The sequence below is a fragment of the Molothrus ater genome, chromosome 2 (assembly GCF_012460135.2).
Source record: "Molothrus ater isolate BHLD 08-10-18 breed brown headed cowbird chromosome 2, BPBGC_Mater_1.1, whole genome shotgun sequence".
In the NCBI taxonomy this organism is placed as follows: domain Eukaryota; kingdom Metazoa; phylum Chordata; class Aves; order Passeriformes; family Icteridae; genus Molothrus; species Molothrus ater.
This window is the reverse complement of record NC_050479.2, coordinates 39,615,617-39,634,712: the sequence shown is the minus strand read 5'-3', so window position 1 is coordinate 39,634,712 and position 19,096 is coordinate 39,615,617. Positions and strand designations below refer to the sequence as shown.

Below are 19,096 nucleotides of genomic sequence, written 5' to 3'. Positions count from 1 at the left end.
AACGACCTTTAATGTCCCTGACCAGCCTCACCTGGGACCCTCACCCACATCCTCTGCCCACATCCTGGGACATCCATTTCAGCTCAGGCCTGAGTCTTCAGCCTTGCTTCAAGCTATATTGTTGGAGGCATATTTGTCTCCAGTCGTCTTTGTTTCTGCCTCCTGGCTGAACTTTGCTCTACTGTCACTGCTTTGTGTTCAGCCTGGCCTCTTGCTGCTCCACCTGATAGGAGTTCCAGGATAGACCACCCAAGTCATCACCCTGCCTTCAGCAACCTGGCACTGTTCATGGAGCTCGGTACCAGCTCCCAGGTCTGCCCAACCTGTTCAGACCCTACAAGACTGTGCCTTGTAGGTGAGGGCTCCCTGAGTCACCCCTGCCTGGGCTTTGAGGCTCCTCTGGGGTGCCTGGGGCCAGTTCATGCTGCCCCCAAAGAGGTGTAGGGACTGAATGGCTGGCGTGGGTGGAATGGGTGTGGGGGTGTGTGACCAGCAGCTGGAAACTGGCATGCTGAAGTAGTCAGTTGGGTTGAGCAAGTGTTGAACAATCCAAATTTCCCTGAACTCTCCTCTTAAACTACGTGGTTGCAGAGGGTAAGGTGGGGGGAGGGGGTGGCAAGGGGATCACAGAACAAGGCAACCTGGCTTGGGTTTTCACCATCCTCTACCCGGCTTGGGGACGCCACTGTAGGGGGATAGACCATAAGTAAATAAAGGTAGTATAGAAAGTGATCTTACCCCCTAAAGAGTTGGGGCTGAGCCAATTATTAAGGATTAGGAGCAGGCCTGATGTTAACAGGCCACAGCTGTAGCCAATCAGAAGAGTGCTATAAAAGAGTAGATTGGTTGATTGGGGGGAACTGGAGTCACTTGGCTGTTGTGAGGATGAGGAAGAGTCAGTGCCTAGAGGAACTGCCTGCGAGAAACATCAAGGAGGTATGAAACTCTAGCAATATGGAACCTGTGCAATGTAATGACAATAGAACTTTTGCAATATAATGCCACCCCTGAAGCCAGGGGATGAGGATGAGGTCAAGCCCCTCTAAGAATGGATTAGTAGTGCTTCCATTGCTTCTGAGGCTAGGGAGGCTCAGGATATTCCTAAGGAGACCTGAAGGCTGAGGAAGTTGAATGATGATGGTTGTTCATCTTCCTGGAGAAAGAGACCATAGGCATGCAAGGCTTCAAGCTACCCTGGAGGCCAGGAGGCTAATTTAAGGATCAAGTCAGCCCTGAAGTGTGTGTTTATGTGGTAGGGTCAACACTGAGGAGCCTTAGAGGGGGAAGGGTGTTCCTGCCACCTCCAAAGAGCCACACCGTACTCCAAAGCCTGAGAGATGGGCATGGGGTTGAAATTAGGGTACCCCAGATGGGTAGGGAGCTCTTAGCTTGCACTCTCTCCTCACCTCCCCTGTCTGTGGCTGGGCTTTTGGATTTCTCTGGGTGCCTGAAAACCCCTCCAGCTCTTGACTCTCAGGTGAATCTGGCACAAGGGATCTTTCCTCACAGTCAAGGTTTTTCTGTAGGTACATAGCAGAGAGATGTAGGGAGATATTGACTAGTCTGATTCTAAGGCTGAATTTCTGTCTCTTGTAGAGTGTTGAGCAGAATGCTGATAGAAGAAAAGGCTGTTTACAGAATATATAACAGATACTTCAAAGAGTTTTTCTATCTTTGAGTTCTTCAGGCACAGGCTTTTGAGCATAAGGCATTTCATGTTCAGTAAACCTGATACAATATATTCCCTATTAGATGAAGGATTGCAATTGCTCCAGTTTTCTCCCTGGGTTACAGCTTAAAATTTAGGTGATGATACAACAACTTATGATTTCTGTCTGAATTTGGGGTTATGTTAGAAGATGAAGGTAACTCTCTGCTCTAATGAAAGGATCAAAGAAATTCTCAGTACTCAAAGCTGCAGTTCTCTAGGACCCCCTCAAAATAATGAGAGAATAAATTGCACAGTGTTCCAGTGTCTTATAAACCTGCTTAACTTTCTGTGTGTTAACAGCTTCACTGAGACTGGGGTTTATATTGAGTTATGATGTTACAAATGTGCTTACAGGCATGCAGATTTAAGGTCTTTGTTTTTATCCAAACTCATTTAATTATTCTAGATATTTTAGTTTCACAATTTAATTTTTGAATATCTACAATTTCTTTAGCAGTGATGCTGTGTAAGTTCTCTCTTTTTTGAATGTTCAATAGTAATTGTGTATGATCTTGATCCATTACATATCTTCCTTTTCTTACAGAAACAAAATTTTATATTTTGTGTGCACTACCCACTACAAAACCGAATAAGCAAAAAGACTGCTAGTAGAAACATGTCAGTCAGAATCAAATCATACTGAAGGCAGAAAACTTCATGTGCAGAGCGATTAGCTTTTTTTTTTTCTTTTTTGCCCCAGTCTCTTCGACTCCCGAGGAGCCTTAGCTTCACTTGGAAACAGGCTTGCATTAGGCCATTTCTCATCAAGTTCGTTCTTTATGCACCCAGCTGGCGGTGTCTGTGTGTAATCCCAGACAGTTTCCCTTTGCAGCTGTGGGGGGCCTCCTTTGATGCGCCTCTGTAGGTGGCTGCCATCCCTCAGCCGGGCTGGCAAAGAGAATCTCCTCTGTAGAGGGAAAGAAAACATGCCGGGATGCCATGTGACTGTTTGCTTTATGAGGGCAGGAGGAACTGACGTCAGGTGCCTCGGGATATTGTTCTAATGCAGTAACACCATGTTGTGGTGTGTCTGTCCCTGCATCTCATATACCTAAGGAAGTGCCTCTGGTGGATGTGGTCAGTCCACCACCCTTCTGCTCTTGGTCTCTTCTACTTTCAAGGCTCTCCACATCTACTGAAAAAATCTACAGGGTCTGCTTGTGATGATCAACTGAAAATAAGGTGACCTGCTCTAGACATTCAGAAGAGTTTTCTTGCATTGATCCCACCTGTGTGGTTGTTGTTAATGCAGCAGAGCAAATGTGTACATGTGCAACAGAGGGGGAACCAATGCTGATTTCATTTTTGCTACTTGCTTGGGGGGAAAGGGAGAGAAGTAATTTCACAAATCTTTGGTATGCAGCAGAGTTCACAGAATGGTTAAGGTTAGAAGGGACCACTGGATGTCTTCTAGTCCAAACTCCTTGCTGGGGCAGGGACCCCTACAGGGTGTTCCTCAGGATTGATTCCAGGTGGCTTTTGAGTAATTCCTGGGAAGGAGACTGCAGCTTCTCTGGGGGATTCTCTTCCACTGTTCAGTCACCCTCACAGTAAAGAAGACCTTCCTCACGTTCAGGTGGAACTTTGTGTTTCAGTTTCTCCTTTTGCTTCTCATCTTATTGACCAGCACACTGAGTAGATCCTAGCTTCATCCTCCTGAGAGAATTTACTGAGGGCTATAAAGGTATAAAATATAAGGGTTGTTATGTAATGATGTGTGAATTGAGGGGATGATGTAATCTGGTAAAACCTGCACTTACATAATCATCTGGCTGAATAGGAAGCACCTTCTAACTGCCCAAGGACCTAGACTGGTCTAAGGTCTGAGGGGATTATTCCTAACCTAAATGTGTGCATTGCTCAGGAGGTTGTTGTAAAGCATGTCTTGGGTGAAGGGCAAACTATGACCCACTCCCTTTTCTTAACTGGGAATAATTGTTTTTCAGCCTCAGGAAACGTAGTCTTGATCTGCTACTGTAGTAAGGATGAAGGCTTGAGTTTACCCTAATTTCTCCAATCACCATGGTAGGGAAAAATGGTAGAAATAATGCTATTTAAAGGAAAAAGCTCTTTTATTCCTATGCTTTGTGAACACTCATTTCATTCGGACAGCTTGGACTGTGTCTTTTCTATGCTTCAGTGCTGTGGGCAGTTTATGCCTCTGTTGCATTTCAACAGAGGTCTGAGATGGTCACAGTGACACTTACGCACCCTCATTGTGGTAAAACCTTTACAGCATTTCCTGGCATGACAATTTACTTGGGGCTCGGCACTACTCTGTCATGTCCATCAGCTGAGACCAGCACACCTGCAGCAGAGAACGTGGACCTGGCTGCACAGGCAATTTCAGAAGGAGCTGACTCAGAGTTTCTGGCGTGCTAGGAAGCCAAGCAGCAAGTACATGCTGCGGATGATGTGAAGCACAGGATGATCAGCATCTCTCTCATGCCGACCGTGCTTGTGCTTCGTAGGGCAGGAGCTTGTCACAGCTGTGCTTTGCACCTTCTCTCCTTGGAAGCCCAGGGGAGGGATGGGTCCCCTCCCAGTGCTGCTGTGGCTCCTGGCTGGTGCACAGGAGCAGGCGCCCCATACGTTCAGGGTAAGGGCACGAGGCTGTGTCAAGGGAGGTTTAGGCCGGGTATTGGGAAAAGGTTCTTTCCCCAGAGGATGTTTGGGCCCTGGAACAGGCTCCGCGGGCAGGGGTCACAGCGCCAGGCTGGCAGAGCTCAAGCATTGGACAATGCTCTCAGGCCCATGGAGTGCCTCGGGGGCTGCCCTGTGCAGGGCCAGCAGTTGTCCTGGGATGGCCCTTGCGGGTCCCTTCCAGCCGGGGATGTCCTGAGGCTCCGTGCGCGCGCACGGGGCGCGGTCCCGCCGCGGTCAGCCCCACGCGCCGGGCGCGCGCGCGCGCAGCCGCCGCAGCCGCGCCCGGAGCGGCACGCGCAAGCGCGACCCCGAGGGGCACGTGCGGCGCGCGGCGGGCCCCTCGCGGCCCTCCCCGCCCCCGGCGGGCGGGCGCGCGCCGGGATTGGCTGCGCGCGGCCCGGCCCCGGCGGCGCGGGTGAAAGGGCGGCCGGGCAGCGGCGGCCGCGGACATGGCGCTGGCTCCGCTCCTGCGCTGCGGCGGCCGGCGGGCGCGGCTGCCGGGGGTGAGCGTCGCCTTCGGGGCCGGCACGAGAGTGGCGACGGCCTGGGGGCACTGAGCTGCGGGTGGTGGAGGCTCTCCGTGGATAGGGTCGGCGGGCGGGGGGCTGTTCTGAGGGCGGAGGGGGGGCGGTGTCTCCCCCGAGGAGCTTCCCCGTTGACCGGTGGGGATCCCCGGCTGGGCGAGCGGCTTCGGGGAGCGCTGTGTGTGCTGGGCCGCGGCCCCGGGTGGGCCGGGGGCGGTCGGCGAGAGGCGGCTGGGAGCAGGCGGCTGCCGGGGGCTGTGGAGCCCGGCTCCTGTGCCTGCGGGCTCCCGGCACCCGAGAGGCCCTTCCGTGGTATGTCCCGTCGGCATGTTGCCAGGAGACCGTGATTTTTGGTTTGTTTTGGTTTTTTTTTAAGTTAATTTTCTGCTGGTGAGCCGGGTTATGTGATACTTTAGGATGGTGGAGTCAGCGTTCCCGGCGGTGTTCGTGGAAAGACTGGACGTGTCACTCAGCGCCGTGGTCTGGTTGACGTGATGGTGTTTGGCCATAGGTTTGGCTCGATGATCTCAGAGGTCTTTTTTGACCTGATTGATTCTGAGGTTCTGTGATTTCAGTTTCCTTCTGCCCTTTCCCTCTGTTAAACACAAGCTTATGGAAACTCTGAGATAGAGGGTCGTTTTGTGCTATTTTTGGTTGTAAAATGTTAGCTAACAGAGCAAGGAGTTCTCTTCCCTCCCCATTTCCCCCACCTCCCCCTTAACCCCATATACTTATGGTGCTTTCTGCTGTTGCTTAAAGCTTTACTTGCTTTTCATAGAAATGCAATAAACTCGTTGCAGAACCATACCAATATTTTTGATGAAGACCTGAAATTATCTAGAAAACCTTATTCTGTAGCCTGTGGAGTAGCTTCACTGAGGCACCTGCTGTGTTTTCACCTCTGTTACCTCTACAGATTGTATTAAGAGAAAGACACTATTTTATATAAGAGCAAACAGCATTTGCACATTGTGTTGTGTAACAGTTGAATGACACTGCAGTTAGTTTCTTTATGGGAAAAGTAGTGTAATGCACTTCTAATTGTTTGCTGTAGAAAGAATTTACAGTTTTTTTTCCCTGAAAAGGAAAATTTGTGTAGTGTTCCAGTGGAGAAGAGTGTAATGAATTACAGAAAATGTTTTGCCCAGTGCACCCCTGAGGGTTTGGGATGGGCCTCTCTCTAGAAATGTTGCCTCATAGCAATACTGTAAGGAACTCCTCACCTGTTTCTAGGAATCATGTAAAAGAGGTGGTTTCTGTGGGCAGGGAATTTTGAAAATGGATTAAAGAGGAAAACAGCATGTATTTTGCCCAAGTATTTTTCCTTAGGAAATACACCTAGTAAACCTGTTCTCCTGAGAAGGTGTACACAAGAGAAGCTTTTTGAAAACCAGAGTTGTTTAACTGGAGATGACTTCACATTAACGGAGGGCCCATCCTGTTTGACATCTGATTTTGGTAGCCATGAGGATGTGAGATATAGATATAGAGATATGGAAAGCTTCTGCTCTTCCTACTAAGTAGTTCTAAGACTGATGTCAGTCCTTAGGAGGCTGTAAAAGGCCTTCTTTGTTTCCTTCTCTCTGGCATCTCAAGGGTCTTGTCTGATAGCATCAGTGCACGCAGTATTGAAAATGTTGCATTAGTGGCACCTCTGTAAAACAAAATGTTTTTATAGCTACTTAATAGCACTCGTGAGTTATATCACTGAAGTGATTTATAGCCCTGAAGGTCACCATCAAGACAACAATATATTGGGAAACTTCTAATAAAATGAATTTGCATCGAAATTGTTTCTATACATTCTTTTATGTTTTGCTGACATAGACAAATTAGAAATTGACGTCTTCAAACTTGACTATGCTTGGAACTCCAACAATTTTTGCAAGGGCTAGTAGCTACTGAGATGTCCTTAACTTCTTGTGCTGCTTTCATGTGGGAATTAATAAAGGACCTGAGAAAGGTGCAGAAACACTGAGCTGGGGATTTGACTGTCCACTCTGTTTCTAATGTAGTGCCTGTCACTTCTGTTTAGGTTTTATGCAGAATGGGTTCTGCTTAGAATATAACCAAAATTTCATTTTAAATGCTTTGCACTTCTGTAGCTGTGAGAAAACCTGATGTTGAAAGAAGGCTGTCATCAGAAAATGTGTATGGGACATGGCTTTTATATTTCAGTCATGAAACTCTTGAAAGAGAGCTTCTGGACTGTTTAAAATAATGTAAAAGGAAGTGACAAATACTATACATCCTGACTTAAGGAGTAAACTGCTGATATAGATTTTATCAGTGTAGGTAAGTTTTCTAGTAATTGAATTAAATGTATGGAAAGTTTCTCTGCCATCCGTGCACCTAAAATTTTTAAGTCATGGAAGTTATCTGTATAGTGGGAGCCCCTTGCTCTCTCCTGTGATGTTATTTTTAGCATGCTGTTATTCCAGGGAAATATTTTCACCCTTGTTCCTAAGTGCAGAAGTATCAGGCTGATGGGATAGCAAGGTTGGATATCATTTGCTACTGGGGAAGGGAGTTCAAATGATTGCCAATTTGTGGAGATGAATGTAGCCACTAACTTCTGGAGTTTAGTGATTGTTTCTAGTATGTAAACTACAGTTTTTAGTATTGGCAAGCACTCTTAAAGTGTAATTCAGGTAGAGATTTCTGGTTCCAGGAGTAGCTTTTTGGAATTTTTAGGGAAGGCATGCAGTGCTATGTACTCTGGGGAAAATGTATAACAAAAAGTTTTGAAAGGAAAAAAAAATTGAGAGTTCATTAAAGTCTATGTTGGGTAAAAAATGTCACTCTTGTTCTGAAACACTCTTTGTGGTTTAATTTATTTTGTCTGTCCCCAGCTTGCATGGATTGTTACAGTACTGTGATCTATTTCACAGGTGCCAGCCAGCCTTACTGGACCTCTTAAGGCTGCTGCCATTAGAAACTGTTCCAACTTTCTGCAGCTGCTAGGTCTTGACCACAGGCTGCTCCTGCCTCCCTCCAGCTTGTGCCAGCACTACTGCATGGATATCTTGGAATCTGGCTGAGAATGTTTTTCCCACTCCTTGTGAGTAGCTTCTCAGCTGGTTGTATTCCCATGCCTGGTTCACTAACAAGCTTTAGGGACTGGCACAGAGGAGAAGCTACCTGGATATAGGAAAGATTGAGCTTAAAAAACTAGCCTTAGGTGGATGAGTGTTTCCTTGTTTGTAGTTTGTATGCTATGTTGGCAGATACGAAAGAGATTTCCTGTTCTTAGAATCGTGGGTGTTTGTCAGTCTGGTCAGGGAGAAGGGACACTGAAGTGCAGTGTGCATTACAGAGCCTTGTACCACAGCTGTGTTTGCAGATGGCTTCAGGAGAATCTGCTTACAGTTACAAGGGCTTGGCTGTTCAGCACTCTGAGCATACAAAGGAAGGGAAAGTGCTTCCTTAGAGAAAAGAAATACAGAAGTGTTATGTTTCCCTTTCTGTTTACAAGATTTGTACAATATTCTATTATCAAGCTCTGTTTTCAGCCTTAGAGATTAAAAGTCTTGCAGTCATGTGAGGGTGTCTGCTTCCTATGTGCTTTATACCTACCCCATCAGTAGAGTTCCACACACAGGAAATTGTTGTCAAATGAGTTGAAATAAAGATTTGGGAACAGTTGTTGTGTAATCAAAACATGCAAAAAGAAATAATAATTTTAGTTAGTTTTATAACTACTCAGGAATACTGCTGGCTAATACTAGATACACCACGAAGATAAAGGGGTTATTTTTATGGTATCTTACATCCAAGTCTCTGAAAGTGTAGGGGCAAAAATCTTAGCAGAGGTAGAATTTGTATAGTGAAAAGAAATGTGCTAGTCTGGCTGTTACTGTTGGGTATTGCTTACTGTATTTTCTAGTAATGCTAAAATACACATTCCTTCCCATACTAGACTTCTTACAGCAAATATTGATATATGATGGTTTTCTCCTGCCTGAAATCTGGAGCTCCATGTCTCCATTTAACACTGAGACCTTTTTCTGCCTGTAAAGCTCAGTATCAATGGGTTATTTACAAGCTGACCAGCATGGCAGGGAGATTTCCTTCCTCCATGAGGGCATGTAAGCCTTTAAAAATGCACATATAAGCCATATCTAAATAATAAGTAAATTTTCTGTTTTGCTGTTGTATGCTGTGTCCTTAAACCACCTCAGGAGGTTTCCTAGGGTTGGGTGCCCAAGGGGAGGCAGTTTGTCTCTGAGGTCTCAAAGTGAGTGTGCAATGGGCTTACTATTCTACAAGGTACTCTGTTGTTTGATTTTTCTTTTTTTAATATGAAATTATTTTATGACTGCTATGGCTGTTGTAGATCAGTTTGGCTATTTTGCAATTAATAATAGACAAAGCAGGATGCTTTTTCCAAAATACTATCTGTTTTCCAAAAATTTGCTAGACATGGGAAACTCTAAGCCAGATGTAGAAGTCTAGGATTGAGTTCTCATAAATGAATAGCCTGCATTCTTGGGTTTTCAAGAGTCAAAAGCTTTATCAAATGGAAGTAACAAATTATGACAAGAATAGGTTATACCAGATGACACTACTGCTCTCTCCTAGTTTTACAAGATACAAGGAAGCATTTAGGTCAAGCTGAGCTCTCTGGGCTGTGTTCTGAGGAAATGTCTGTGTAAGTTATAATAGCGGGGGCATGTGTGGTTTGGGGGAGGCAGCCAATTAAGGATGTAGCTTGAGAGTTAGATTGGCTTTGCTGGCTTGTTGGTTTGAGAGGTCTTTGGGGGTTTGGTGTAGCTCTTAAAGAACCTACCTATGGCAGGAGCTCGGGAGCCTAGGGGGTTGATGGTGATACCTGCATAGCTGTAGGGTTGGAGATGGCAATTTAGTAACATTCCTTTGTGGCCTCAGATATGCATTATTTTCAAAATGCTTGTTTATTTTTAAGTAAGTATTCAATTGCTCTTAGTGGCTAGGAGCAGACCTCGAAAGACATATTTCTTTAAGTGGATGCAAGCTTTTAAACCTTAGTGTATATAGAAACCCTTCTTTTAAAAGCTGTGAACTGGAGTTGAGCAGTATGCTTGATTTATTTTAGGAAATTACCCCACAAGTACTCGATTCAGGGCTGAACTTGACTTTCTCAGTGATTTGCTTGTGTGTATGAGAGGAGGCAGTTAAATTTTTAAACATAGGTATGTAGTTAGGTTAGGCTATTACAAGATTTTTATATGGAATCTGTCCAATTCTATAGTGTAAAACCAGAGCTGACTGTGGTTTAAAGTTTTTCCAAGTTGTTTTAATTGCTTGGTAATTTTATTCTTTCTGCATAAAAAGTTTTAACAGGGCTTTTTTTTTTTCCCCTCCCAAGATGGCTAAGATTCTACAGTTTAATGCTAGCTAATTTCCCCCATCATAGCCTTTCCTTCCAGTCTCCTGTGCATAGCTCTTCTGGCTTCTCACAGGCATCCAAAACTAGTTTTGGATGAAAGGTATTTACAAGAAAGTTCAGAAGCTTTTCCTTCCTTGCCTGGTTGTTGCATTTTCCCTGCTAACTGCAAGTATTTAGATTAGCCCCACTGACCCTTAACAAGCGCTTTCTCCAATGAATAATATTAACTCGTGGAGAGTTTTTGTGTGTCCTGTATGACCTTCTTTAGGCTATTTGAGGTCTCTCAAGCGCTTCTGTTAATAGTGTTTCTGAAGAGAGGGACCCAATCTGCTTAACCATGTGTATTCTGGAGCAGAAGAGTGTACTCCGCTGCTTCTCTAGATGTCCTTTCTCTGCCCTCTGACTATATCTAGATCACAGTACAGTCACTGAAGGTGTAACAATTGTGCTGTAAACTTGGGATAATGACCAGCTGGCAGGTGTGATTGCAGCTTGCAGAATTCTGTCCTTTACTCCATCTCTTTAATGCCTAAAACCAATTGTACTGTCACACCCTCAGATGAAGAATAATATACTCCTGAAAAAAAACCCAAAAAACCAAAGGAACCTCTAGCAAATTTGATTCTAGCATATCAAATGATTTGTGTTTCAGGTTGGTTTGGTTTTTATCTTTGAGGAATGAAGTGAAAGAAATAAAAGAAGCAAAAACCCCCACCAAAACAAACAAAACTGAATGGAAAACAACTCAGTGAACAAGGTGGAGTGGTTGCTTTCCACTAACCTTTTTTAGTTTCAGGAAAAATTAAACACTTGTGAATTGTTTGGAAGAATTAGGCATAGGTGGATTATCTGGGAACTATGTTTGCCACTAGTAACTGGCAACTAAACAATTTGTGTAACTATAGTAGCTTTCTGCTCATGAGGCTTGGTTGGAGCTGGCAAGAGGTGGTATGGCTCTAAGGCTTCCTTTACTTGTGTTGAAATATATTGTTTTTCCTTTATAACATTAAAAGATCAGCTGCATTACAAATGTGATGGCCTTCTCAACCCGTGGCTGGTTTCTGCTTTCTGTGATACAACATGAGAAGTATTTTCAAACTTAATCAGGCTAGAGGGCTGTATAGGGAGTGCTCACATTCCAGTTACTGACAGCCACTGTTACTTCAAAGTCAATATGAGCTTACAGTAAACTTAAAATTTGATCAAATTTTGAACTGTCCTAAGTTCACTACCCTTGTGGAAGATGCAACTGAACTCTCTAATTAAGCTCTTTACGTTAACATGTGCCTCCTTATTTTTTGATCTTTTTTCTAATGTAGTCCATATTTGTATCTTTTTCCCCCCAGTCTTTTCACAGGATACCCTTTACTTTCTACTACTTCCTCAGATCTCTGCAACTTTTGAAAACATTCTTTAAGACAGAATTGACAGATTCTGAGTTCTGGCAGTTTCTGTCACTGCTGTTTTGTGTTTCCTACTAGATAATATCTATTATTAAGGCTTTTTATACTGTTTTTGTTTCCACATGGGTGATTAAGTGTGACTTTGCCAGAGCTGTCTGTATTGATGTATCTTTGGTGTGGTATCATTCTATCTGTATGATTATTTTTGTTTATGGCTAACTGCCATTACATTGTAAAATGACTTGCTTAAGTAATACCCATCTTAATCTCCTTTTGGATTCACTTACAAATCTATGATATAATCTATTGTGTTTTCTTTGAAATAGCATCTGTGTACTGCTTTTTCCTGTGTTGTGCAAAAATATCTAGCTATAGGAACTGTCTGTGTAGGAGTTGGTTCAGAGCAGAAGTCTAAGGGAAAAAAAGACCTCTTTTTCCTCAGAGTGCTGTCAGGAGCCTGGGATAGGTAAGACTGAGAGCTTAGCTAGCATCTTAAGTCTGTTCTACTTCTCCCCTCTGTATGGGCCAGTCTGCTGCCTGCTGTATGCCCAGCAGTGAAGGCCTCTCCCCATCACCACTGTGTACAGGCATATGCATGTACGCTCTTTTGAGAATTTCTTGTAGGTATTTCTTGGAGCAAGAAGGAAAGAAGATGATATAGTAGAGAATATATTACAAAAAACGTTATGCTCAAGCTAATGACCTCCTATGTTGAGCTTCTGAATTTTTTCTGGTTACTGTTTGTGGGTATTTGCTTGGAGAAGGGCAGTTCTCTATGAGCTTTAATCCACTTGGTGAGAGAATGAAAGACTATGGATGTTTCCTCGAGATGTCAGCGTATGAAATGTTTTTAATGTAATGGCATACTGTAACAGGCTTAACTCCCTGTTTCTTCTATAGTGGGACACACTGTGTTCAAGATGGTGCCTTATAACTTCACATAAACTCTATTCGTCTGTGTATGATCCAAATGAAAAGGTAAGTAGTATGGTGCATGTTTTCTTTTTGACATCTTACTAATACTAATATAATACTGATTTTTGGGTTTTTAAGCTGCCCTCTTCTTTGTGCTGCTACTAACAATGGTAGTTCTTGTGGTATAACCCATCACTGGTTTAATAGCATGTTTTTCTTTCTAAACCAAAAAAGAAGTTGCTTTTGCACGATACATGTCAAGCAAGATTGGAATACTACTTTGGGTGTATCCCAAAAGGCTTAACAAGTGATTGTGAGCTTGGGAAAGTCACATACTGGCCTGAACATGTTATAATTATGAAACAACTGTTAATGTTTTTCGTAGTGTGGGTGGTAATGGGCCTGTTAAAACACTCAGGAGCTAGGCTAGCCAAAAGCTGTTTGTGGAAACAAAACTCTGTAACAGTGGCAGCATGATTGGTAGATGACCGGGCATGGGGGTGAGAACTTCAGACCTTGGAAAAAGATGGGCCTTTAAAGCCTGCAGAGAATAGCAAATCCTCATCTTGGGAATTGTGCAGTAGTAATCTCAATTTACAGTTACGAGCCAAGAAAAACTTTCCTTCTGGGAGATTGTCTTGGCATGGCCTCTGAAGTAACACACTTGGAAAAATAATGTGACTGAAGGTACACTAATATTCAAGGGAAAGGATGCCAACAATTCAGGACTGATAGGCTTGTCCTTATACACCAGTGTAGAAGCAATTAACTAGAAGTAAAACAATATTAGGAAATGGAGAAAACCAGTGTGTACCTAGAACTGTAGCTTTACAGTTTTTTCGGAAGATATCTTTTTCTTAAGGTTCTTGCTTAATTAAGGTTCCTTTGCTTTTCTAAATGCATAATTATATTTAGGCCATATAGTTGGGTATTTGGTTTCTCTCAATTAGAAGCTATGTCATTTCATGACTACCACGGACAGAGGAAGGGGGAGTGAACAAAACAAACCTGAAAAGCACTTAAACTGTCTTTGTAATGATAAGACTTTCATGTCACACCTTTTCAGCCTAATTAGTTGAAATTATATTAAAAATGTTACTCCAAAGCAGTATGTGATTTTAATTATTTTTTATTGTGCTGGACTGGAGTCTAATCTGTTTCTTTAGACAGAGACTAGAATTGAGAAATTAAAATGTCAAATATTCTTATAATCTTGATATTGAAAGTCTTGTCTTGTACTGTGATCACAGCTGATTAATAAAACAGCATTTATGTACCAAGAACTAGGTTGATGGTGAACTTGAATCATGACGCTTTTCAGTACCAGGTATTTGGGAGTATTTTTTAAATTCCCCCTCAAGTCTGTATGCCTGAAAATCTTTAGGTACCTAGAATGCTGAGATTTAGACTTGGGAAGAATTTGTGTATTATGATGTTGATAACCTTTTTAGACCAGATCACCAGCTAAGAACTCTTCAAAAAAAGTTGGTAGCTCCTGTGGTTTTCTTAAAGTATTGGTACCTCTGATAATTGAGCTTGTTCAAGATCCATCTGCGTCAGGTGTGCCAGTGCACTGGGCAGTGGTATTCAGCAATTCTGGCTGAATTTACTGTGTAAGCTTGCTGCAGCTCTCACCTGGAGGGGTTTCTTATCACTTAATTTCTGTATAGTGTTATCACGTGGTAGTATTTTTAAACTGGTCATGTGATGTCAGCTCAGCCCTGACTTTGAAAAAGTAAATTTGGTCAAGGGCACCTTGAGTTTCTCTGGAGTGTAGAGCAAATAATGTGTTCTAGTCTGTCAATGGCAGTTCCTATTGGGGTTTTGCAGTGTTCCTCCCTCTCCTCAGGCACCTGTTTTCCCCTCCTTAAATTAGCTAATGACTGTAAGGTTAGTAAACCATTTAGTTGTTGTGGTGCAATATCTCTTCTTCCCCTAATCCTTCTGAAAGCAAGCTGTTTGGTGTAGTGGAGGAAGGATAGCTGTCAAATGTCTTTGGGTATCATTTGATAAACTTGATGTGGTGTGACTGATGTGGTATGCCCCTGAAGGAGACAGTCCTGCTGGTTCCCTATTGTATGTTTTTCATTTGGAGCATGGGAGGCAGAGTAGGACTGTTCACAAACTTGGGATGTGTCCTGGAGCTGCATCCCTGTCGTCTGGGGTGTAGAAAGCAGTGGGATAAGAGTGTCACCCAGGACAGTCCCTTTCAGTGGCAGTATTTATAACTGAGCAGGTGCAGTTCCAAAGTGCCCCTGTGTTTAGTAGCAAGGCCCATGACAGCAATAACCCTCAGTCCCAGCAATGAGATTTTTATGCTGAGCAACTGTGCTGCTCTGCCACTGTTTTCTTAATGGGAAAGGGTGTAAGGCTTTTTGACTTCCAACAGCTTGGTATTCCCTCTTACAGGCATGATCTAGAAGTGTTGAAGGTACATTTGCAGCATTAGTGCATTCCAGTGTGAAAGGTGACAGTGAATTTCAGGGGGAGTAGTTAGGTTTGATTTGCTATTCTGTTGCATTGCAGATGCTACTTAGTATTTAGTGTGTAACAATGTCCTGATGGCCATGCAGGATTTTGTGGAATTCCTCAGGTGAGGCTCAGATAGGAGAAGGGGCAAGGCTGGTGCAACTCAGCAGGTATGCCTGTTCTGGGTCAAACTGTCAGTCTTTTATCCTCCACAAACTAGGCATGGTGGAGCCTCTCTTCCTTATGATTGGAATGCCTTTTAAAGGGCTACCATAATTGATGAGTATTGTGTTCCCGGTCATCTATACTGGTTATGGGTTGTGACTGCTGTACCTGCTAGCATTGTACCTGTATAATACCAGCATGTATCTGTGCTGCTTCCAGGCAACATAAAACTGACTGCACCTTTTCCCTGGGCTTGACCGACTCCTAGAGCTGCAGTAGGGTTCTAGTTGGCAAGGAGATCCAAGGAATGTTCATGTGAATAGTCAAAGCCTTTTTCTTCTGAACCTGTCTGTGTGCTAGGTAGATCTAGTATAGCATGCTGTTTGTTATATTATCATTTAAATCAGGAGAACTCTTTTAAAAGTAGGTCATCTCAGAATTATAATCTCATCGATAAACCATGGTTTTAGTGGAAGTGGAGGAGAAAAGAATGCATGTTTCTGAAAGGAGAAAAACTTGGATTCTGTTTGTTTCTCAAGACTCTCATTGTTCTTTTCCCTTCAGACTTTTGAAAAACTGCTTATCGCCAACAGAGGAGAAATTGCATGCCGAGTAAGTATGTAACCTTTTCATCTTTTTATATTTAATTCTAAAAGTGTTGGTATTTAAATATTGGTATTTGTCACTTCTTATGTGGTAGGTCATCAAAACGTGTAAGAAGATGGGGATTAAAACAGTTGCCATACACAGTGATGTCGACGCCAATGCTGTGAGTACTACTTAATTCAAGTGGTAGATGAGGTTTTAGTAATTCACCAAGACTTGCAGCTATTAGTCTTAGTGATTATTGTTATATTGGCAATTCTGAAGTATCTTTGTATATGTCCTTTTCCTCTATGTGCTTGAAGTGAGTGGAGATAGCAAGGTGGAGGAAGGATTGGATGAGTATTTAGCATGTTTTTCTGTGAACTCTTCTGTGTTTGTGTAAATGCTACCTTTCTCTTTGTGTGGATTAAGCTAGATATATGTGCACATATGTAGATGTGGGCAACAAGTGTGAGAGTACCAGTAAAACTTAAATTTTGTTTTGCTATTATGCACAAAAAAGCAATGAAGTGTGGATCCTAGAAGAAGGTATAAAGCTTAGTATGAATTTTTCCTGCGTCTGGTAAGCCGTTTTCATTACTTTCCAGAGAAATGTCCCCTTCTACCAGGTATCCTAAACAGGCTTAAAGGAGCTGTTCCCTTCGATGAGGCTATTGATGTACCTTCAATATTCAGCAGCATAGCAGAAAAGGTGCTAAAATAGCTTTTTAGACAAGCAAGGTACCTGTATTGCCCATTTTCAGGTTTTGTAGTCTCTTCATTATCATTCATGGCAACAATAACGGGATAATTTCTTGTGTGGTATAACAGCAAGTGTAGTCATACTTACATATTCCTGTTGACTAGAGAGAACACAGTATTATTCCTTGCCTGCAAGAACTGCTACAGGAGAAATGACCAGGGATACCCCCATGTTCCAGGAAAGTTTGTTGAAATCTGGAAGGGAGTTAAACCCCCTGTATTATGATTTAATAAGAGGTCACTCAGACAAGCTACCAGAAAAAAAAAAAGTATATTTTGTGTAGGACAGGACTTGTGAATATAGGTGGCGAGTTACTCAACATTGAAAAAACAGACATGGTTCATGAAATCTGAAAGTAGTTAGAACTTAGGTGTTTCGGAGTTAAATGAAGGTGGGAGCTGTTGGGAGTTTTGGACTTTGACATAGCTTTTGTCTGAGTCCCTTTGTGGTTCTATTACTACATGACCAGCTCAGTTTGTATGAATAGGCTGTAGACTGAGCAAGGGACTGAAATGAGACTTTCTGAAATGCTCTACTGATGGATTTTTATGGCATGTATTTCTTTCTTTGAGGTGAATGGAAAGTACACTTGGTCTGGGTTTCAACTGGTAGCCATAACTGGTAATGTAGTAGCTTGTGGGTGCTAAATGGGCTGTGAAATGAATTCTTAATGGGTGGATGTCAGACATCATGATAAATTCTAATTCTTTTGGAAGTGAAGGGTTATGTGAATATGAATACAAACTACTCTGTATGATCTATGATTCCTCTAGTAAAACTGAAGCATGCTGATGGGTACTTGAATTCCATCTTATGTATAGAGCATCTGCTGTAAAGATAAATGGATTCACTGTTTAGCAGCACTGCATAGCCTTTTCACTGGCATGAATTCATCCTGAAAATAGACTTAAAAAGCTGCTTAAAGAAGACCCACATGTTTTCACCAGTCCATAATAGACTTGAGAAAATGAATTGGTCTTCTCTCCAGTGTGTCTGTTGATTGTGTGGATTCTGCTATGAACTGGAAATGCAAGTTTCCAGTTCTTGTCACAATGCAATGGTGACAAGATCTGAAAGCAGTAAGTGAAAACCAAGATTGAAGAACATAATAAGAGAGTAAGAATGGCATGAAAAAGTACAACTCATGACCTTAGGGGGAAGGGTGTACAAATAGTCCATTTACAAAAAGGAAATTGAAAATATGTCTATGCTGCTTTGAGCTACAGTGCTGTATTAGCTTTAAAATACAAATAGGGTCTTTAATTAGTAATAGTTCCCAAGAGAAAGAAAATCCAAGCTGGTATGTCAGAAATGCATTAATATACTCATGGTAGTTCATTAAGATAACATTTAGTGTGTTAGAAGGGATGCTGCCATTTTGAGTTTATGGACAAGAGATGAGGCTCTCACAAATGCTGTAAGGGTGATGTAGTGTCTGCTTAGCTCTCTGGAGCCTTACCTAAAGACTCACCAAACTATCTGTATGAGGTTAAGCATTAGCTGTGTGCATTGAAGAAGCTCCAGGTATTTAAAGGAAAATGAGAGGAAGGCAACTTGAAAAACTATTCTGAGCTAGTTTTTTGGGTCTAATTATACATGTTATTTATGTCTACTGTTGATCCTTCAGTCATTGTCTTGTGTGCTTGCACTGGAAAAGAGTTTACTTGATGTTGTCTGTTTTAATGACTTGGGTACTTCTAGTTTTTCATTATGGGAGTGACCTGGCCCATTGCAGTGATGTGTGTGATTGCCATTTTGGATGACCTTGATAGATGAGTCCACAGGCCAAATTCTTTTACTCTGTTACTTACAGTAAAGTCACCAACAACAGTTGTTCATAATTCTGTCCAATGTTTCATCAACAACATCCTTCTTGGCTGTACCAGTCATAGCAAAATGTCAAATGTTTTGAAGTCATGCTCAGGAGCTGATGCAACCTGCCAAAGGAATCTCTGTCCTCATGGAGCTAGGAAAAATGTGTTTGCTTAGTGATGGGATGCTGCAAGAGAGTTGTTAGTATTCTCTTGATTTTGTGCTGACAGGATATCTCACTCTTTCATGACTTCTATTGCAAAAGTAATGAGTATGATAGGCAGCTACCCTGATGATGATGGTCACTGAACCAAAGACAGAAATAGCTGTAAAGATGTGCAGTTGAACTGGGTGCCCATCCCAACAGTGTTTGTCTTTTCTGTAAATAGTGGGACTGGGTTTTAAGTAACCAAAGTAGGTAGGGATATATTACAAAAATAAATCTTTATTAACATGTTTAGAAGTAGCACTATACAATAGATAAATTTATGCTTAGAACTTGGGGTAACCTTTGAGATGTAGTTAAAGCCCCTTATTACATTACTTGTCATCTGTATAGCTACTCACTGAGAAACAGGTAGCCTGATACTCTTAATATGAATGAATTATAACCAATATAACCAATATAAAAGGAGGGCAGTCCAGTTGGTCTGTTACTGACTCTGGTTTTGTCATACTGTTTGAAAACACAAATGAAATTGAACAGAAGCAAAGTTCCTTCAGCGTGCTCACTAA

The 19,096-nt window shown here is 42.5% G+C and overlaps 1 protein-coding gene across 1 annotated transcript in view; it reads left to right on the top strand.

The window, feature by feature from the left end:
• Nucleotides 1–4,785: 4,785 nt before the first annotated feature.
• The window catches only part of PCCA (propionyl-CoA carboxylase subunit alpha), a 273,726-nt gene continuing 259,415 nt past the window's right edge, over nucleotides 4,786–19,096 (top strand). The window contains exons 1-4 of the mRNA XM_036392979.2: nucleotides 4,786–4,860; nucleotides 12,553–12,630; nucleotides 15,766–15,813; nucleotides 15,902–15,970. Coding sequence (XP_036248872.1) covers nucleotides 4,807–4,860; nucleotides 12,553–12,630; nucleotides 15,766–15,813; nucleotides 15,902–15,970 — 249 coding nt within the window. The 5' untranslated portion in view covers nucleotides 4,786–4,806. The remainder of the gene's footprint in view (nucleotides 4,861–12,552; nucleotides 12,631–15,765; nucleotides 15,814–15,901; nucleotides 15,971–19,096) is intronic.